Raw genomic sequence first — 6,062 nt, 5'->3', positions numbered from 1 at the left:
ATTAGGAAATGCACACTTGTCACTAAGGACAAGTGGGAGACTGAAGGAAATAATGCCCTTGGTCCAAGTATGCATTTAATTCCAATTCTAATAAAAGCGGTTCAGTGTTAATTATACAAGTTAATAATTCAGTGAGATCAAGTGAAATGTATGCCTAGCTAGAGGGCACTTCAGTTCAAGTGGAATTAATAATATTAATCCACAGCTTACTCTTGACTGAACCCGTAGGGTCACACAAATAGTACGTGAACGAATCAAGTATTTAAAGGAATTAAATACTCTATTTATGGATATTCGGAATCGACGGATCTCGGTTGCAGTGGGAGCGGAAATCGTCAAAAAGTTTATGAATACTCCGGAAACGATGATATTGCCGGAAACGGAAATATGGATCGTATCGGAAATATAAATATTATCCAAGTCGCCGATGTTGCCGGAAACATGGTACGCGTCGGAAAATATTATCGGAAATGGAAATATTGCCGGAATCGGAAATATTGCCGGAAACGGAAATATTGTCAGAATCGGAAATATTATCGGAATCGGAAAATAATTCCGGAATCGGAAATATTAAATATTTATTCGAAACGGGAATTAATTCCGGAATCGGAAATATTAAATATTGTTCGAATCGAAAATGAATTCCGAAATCGGAAAATTAATCGGAAGCGCATCGTACGAAATAAACATCGGATGATCTTGCTAGACGAAGGCCCAGCACGAAGCCAGGCCCACACCTAGCAAGCCCAGCGCGCAACGCATGAGCAGCGAGCAGCCAAAGGCACGCAAGGCCCAACGCAAGGCCAGGCCCAGCGCGTCCATGGTTGCGAGCATACACGCGGGCTGTTAGCAGCGCTTCGGCTGCGAGCTGCACTGGGCTTCTCCGCGCGCGCGGGCATGGCCTGCTCTCTTGTGGGTCGTGCTCGTGTGTGTGTTGAAGTTTGTGCATGCATCGAATCCTTAAGCAATTAGGATTAGATTAAAAGATTAATTTCCTAAAGTTACTAGTTTTAAGTAAACTCTAATTCTAATAGATTTAGATTACTTGAATCCTAGTAGAATTCTAATTCCATTATTCCTACCCAATAAATATGGGATGGCATTCATAATTTATAAACACATAATTTCAATTATTCACCTAGTTTTAAGGATTAAAACTAACAATAATATTTGCCTCAAATATTCGAATATAACATAATACCTTAGGTGCAATTCTAGTTAATTAAATCTAAGGCAGATCCGAACGTGCTGTGGACTATCTACGGAGGGACGACATTTGGAGCCTAGACTTGTTCTTTTTCGGTTCGGGCGCAGCTAGGGAGGGCACGCTACAAAGTTTATGTATCCTGAATTATGCTAATAGTTATGTGGCAATTAATTTGGATTCCTGGCTTTATGATTTTTTCCGCATGATTTATATATGATTTATATGTATCATAGCTTAACAAAATAAAGGGCGTTATAGTAATTTACCTGTTATAGCACGTTCAAGACTTCATAAGTTTTATGATACAAAGTCTAATATCATTGGCTAAATTTTTCTAGTTTTAACAACCTGTTTCATATATTAAGTAAGAAAGGGCAGCTAAGAAACTGTTGAGTTATGTAGTGGAATTAAAATGATTAGAGTTTAATGTAAGTAATTATAGAAATTAAAAAAAACAAAAAATTGAATGATGTTTTCTAAAATTATTAGCTTGATTGAAATTTAGCAACTTTTAAAATATGTTCATAAATTTCAGATCCATATCTTTTTGTATCTTTTTGTATCACAAGTAGCTTTATTATGGTGAATTAAGTTGGTAAACTAAGTAAGGATATTTTGGAAAGATGAGAGAGAGAAAGACAAAGAAATATGAGAGACCTAAGTTTTCTTGAGAGAGAGTGAAAACCCTAATTGGGTCTAGCCCCCTTCCCAAGTTCAAATCAACTTCTGATCTTGATTTTGTCTTGCAAAATCGTTCGTCTTCCTCCTTGTCCCATTTTCAGAATGAGATTCCCCTCAAAATCTCTAGACCAAGCCTTAATAGGGGTAATTATGGCTTCCTTGATAGTGGATTGGTACCTCGTTGGTATCGAGGTCATATCTCACCTTTCCGATCTTTATCTTGGCTTCATCAACAAGGCACCGTTGATCCAAGGGTGGAGATCTTTGCTGAGGGTGGAGTTCTGCAACAGTAATGATGGTTTAGGTGGGTTAATTAAAGTTTTTACTCCACTAATGCAAGCCCACCGCCCTGTTTGGACCTATAGCAGCGATTATCCAAATGCAGAGATTGCAAGATATCGCCTGTTAAGTACCACTCTGGAATTTCCCTGACTTTCTCTCCAAGTTTCTCTCGGGCGCATGATAGCTTATCGTGCACCTTCGCCGTGGCAAGAAGGTCTGGTTCGAAAAATCAGGGAAACAAACATGGCAATGGAAAATCGAAACCTCGAGGACCATCATCTGATTCTCAAGCTCTGAAAACGCGCTCTTTGGAGGAAGTTCTTGGGGTGGAAGCGATTGATTTTGGTACTGAGAATGAAATATTGACGCAGAAGTCGGGTTTACAACATCTTCAGCTTCGCTCTGAATTGCGGCATTCTTTCAATGATTATCTGCAGGCACTACATTCTAATGGTAGTGCGAGCCGATTACAATCCAGAAGCAACTTGGATGTAGGTACAATCCCTATTCTTCTTGATGAAACTGTGGTAGATGCTAGCTCTGTTGATGATTCAGTTCATACAGAGGCTGATCATGATAATGCGAATAATGCTAATACTATGAATGCGGATGATTCTGGTGATGTGATTGGTTTGATTGACCCCCCTAATAGTCCAGTTGAAATTGATTTAGATGATATTCAGGAAGAGGTTGATTTTTGGATGTCATATGTAGTCTGCTATGTTGTGGGTGCTAATCCTCCTATTAATGTTATGGAGGGATTCATTAGGCGTATCTGGAAGCATTTGAAGGTTGACAAGGTGGTTATGGTGAAGAGGGGTGTGTTTCTGGTTAGATTCTTAACCATGGATGCTAGGGATAAGGTTTTAGCTGGAAATTTTTTCTTTGATAATAAACCACTCATTATGAAACCATGGAGTTCTGATATGGACATGGATAAGGAGGATGTGAAATCTGTGCCTATCTGGTTACAATTGAAACTTAACTTCAAATATTGGGGAGAAAAATCTTTGTTCAAAATTGTATGCCAGCTACGGAAACCCATTAAGAGGGATCAAGCTACAATTAATAGGGATAAACTCCAATTTGCCAGAATATTGGTGGATGTTCCATTGTCACAGGAGTTCCCAGAATGGATTTATTTCAGGGATGAGAATGGAATGATGGTGAGGGTAGGAGTGTACTATGAATGGAAGCCTACAAGGTGTTCAAAGTGCAAGATGATTGGGCATTTGCAGGAGGATTGTAGGCAGGGTAAGTCTAAGAGAGTATGGGTGCAGAAATCTAAGCAAGTTCAGGCAGCCCCTATTGAGAAACCAACAAGCCCAATGATGGATCCAGAAGGGTTTCAGAGATCATTAAGGCCTATAAGGGTGAGAACATCTCCAAGAAGTCCAGTTAGAACATCTAATGTGTTTTAGATATTGGACACCAGATTAGTTGGATATTCAGGTACTGATGGTGATGAAAACAACTGTTTTGAAAAAAGGGATGTAACAACTGGAAAGGGGGACCCTTCTCACCCTAATGGATAGAGTAGCTGCTTGGAATGTCAGAGGTCTCAACTCACTTCACAAACAGAATGCAGTTAAACACTTCATTCAGAAATTTGAGGTGGGATTGATAGGACTTCTGGAGCACAAGGTGAAGCTGTCCAATTTGGGTAAGCTGTACCAAAAAGTTTTTGCACAATGGTGTTTTACTAGTAATGCTAGTTATCATGCTTGTGGTAGAATTGTAGTTGCTTGGAAGGCTGGGAGCTTTAATGTTAATATTGTTGCTGCTTCTAGTCAGTTTTTGCACTGTCATGTCACTCCTATTAGTGGTATGAATAGCTTCTATTGCACATTCATCTATGCCCCTCTCGCCGGCCGATCTTCGTCTCCTCCTTTTGGAATGCTCCTCCCTCTGGCCCATCCGGTCTAAATAAATAGGGATAAAGGAAGAACTAAAAGCAGCTTTCAAAAAAAAAGAAGAGAAAAGCTCAAAATGATCCTGCTCTGAGGCAAGAATTATGGAGAGACTTAAGATTGCTGAAAGTGTCTGATCCTTGGATATTGTGTGGTGATTTGAACTGTGTAATGGCCATTGAGGAAAGGATTGGGGCTCCTGTGAGACAGAGTGAAATTTTGGATATTTGTAGTTGTATGCACACTTGTGGAATGGAAGATCTAAAGTGTGTTGGTAATCTGTTTACATGGAACAATAAACAACAAGGTGATAAGAGAGTGTTCTCAAAGATAGATAGAATTTTAGCTAATCAGGCATGGCAAGATAGCTACCCTGAAGCTGAAGTTTGCTTCTTACCTGAAGGACATTTTTATCACTCACCTGGTCTTCTCACTGTATATCCTGGAGTTGATGGGGGAAAGAAACCATTCAAGTATTTTACCATGTGGAAAGCCTCTCCTGTTTTTACTGACACTGTTCAGTCAGCCTGGAACACCCAGATTAGAGGGAGCAAAATGTTCATTGTAGTTAGCAAATTGAAGAGATTTAAGCTAGCACTCAAAGAGCTGAATAAAACTGGTTTTTCTGATGTTCAAGCTGCTGATTGGAAAGCTTATCATGAGCTAGTTGAGGCTCAAGAAGCTATGCATAAGAATTCCACTAATATGGAATTAGCTGATGCAGAATTAAGAGCCATTCAGGATTATAGAGTTAAGCACAAAATCTATTGGAGTTTTTGAGACAAAAAGCAAAGATGGCATGGTTGAGGGATGGTGATGAAAACACTGCTTTGTTCCATCAGAGCATCAGAAGTAGAAATGTGAAAAATCAAATCTATAGTATCCATGATATGGATGGTGTGTGGAGGGATAATCCTGTTGAGGTTTCTGGTGCTTTTCTGGATTATTATAAGAAGTTATTGGGGAGTCAGCATGATTCTAGAACTCCAGTTATCAAACAAGTGGTGCAGTTAGGTCCTGTTTGTCAAACTCATCACAAAGCAATTCTTAATGCCCCTTATACTGCAGAGGAAGTTAAAGCTGCACTTTTCTCTATTCCAGGTGCCAAAGCCCCTGGTCCAGATGGGTTTGGTTCTCATTTCTACAAGGATTCATGGCATATTGTTGGAAATGAAGTTGTAGAAGCTGTTTTAGATATGCTGCAACATGGTAGAATTTTGAAAGAGTTGAATCATACAGTCATCACCTTAATTCCTAAAACCAAATGTCCTAAAGATGTGAGTGAATTTAGGCCTATTTCTTGCTGCAATACTTTGTATAAATGTATCACAAAGGTTTTGTGTGGGAGGCTTAGGCAGGTGCTGCCTGATCTTATTCTTGAAAACCAAGGTGGATTTGTTCATGGAAGATTCATTATGCACAACATAATGGTGGTTCAAGACTTGGTGAGGCAGTATGGAAGGAAGGGTGTGAAGCCTAGTTGCCTCATGAAAATTGACTTGCAAAAAGCATATGATACTGTAGACTGGCAGTTTCTCCAGGAAATGTTAGAATATTTGGAGTTCCCTCAACAGTTTGTGGATCTTGTTATGCAATGTGTTTCTACCCCAATGTTTTCTCTGATGTTTAATGGCTCTATGCATGGCTTTTTTAAGTCCAAGAGAGGTTTGAGGCAAGGTGATCCTATCTCCCCCCTCTTATTTGTCATTTGTATGGAATATCTGTCCAGAATCTTGCATAGAATGTGTGCTTTGCCTTCTTTTAGCTTCCATCCAAGGTGTAAGGAGATTAAACTCACCCACTTGTGCTTTGCTGATGATCTGATTCTCTGTTGTAAGGGTGATTATCCATCTATCTTGTTACTTTTACAAGCCTTTAAGCTGTTCTCCAATTCTTCTGGTCTTAAAGCTAACCAAAGGAAGTCATCTATTTACTGTCATGGCATGCCAGAAAGAGATGTTCAGAGAGTAGTAGATGTTTCT

At 39.5% G+C, this 6,062-nt stretch overlaps 1 protein-coding gene across 1 annotated transcript; it reads left to right on the top strand.

The window, feature by feature from the left end:
• Positions 1-4,251: 4,251 nt before the first annotated feature.
• On the top strand, positions 4,252-4,860 carry LOC130461650 (uncharacterized). Its single transcript, XM_056829809.1, has one exon. The coding sequence runs from the start codon at positions 4,252-4,254 to the stop codon at positions 4,858-4,860; it is 609 nt and encodes a 202-aa protein (XP_056685787.1).
• Positions 4,861-6,062: the final 1,202 nt, after the last annotated feature.

The sequence above is a fragment of the Spinacia oleracea genome, chromosome 5 (assembly GCF_020520425.1).
Source record: "Spinacia oleracea cultivar Varoflay chromosome 5, BTI_SOV_V1, whole genome shotgun sequence".
In the NCBI taxonomy this organism is placed as follows: domain Eukaryota; kingdom Viridiplantae; phylum Streptophyta; class Magnoliopsida; order Caryophyllales; family Amaranthaceae; genus Spinacia; species Spinacia oleracea.
The sequence above is the reverse complement of the archived record's forward strand: the minus strand, read 5'-3'. Positions and strand labels throughout refer to the sequence as shown.

Excerpts from the sequence above, each read along its gene's own strand:
- LOC130461650 (XM_056829809.1), top strand. The coding sequence starts at position 4,252 with ATGGCCATTGAGGAAAGGATTGGGGCTCCTGTGAGACAGAGTGAAATT.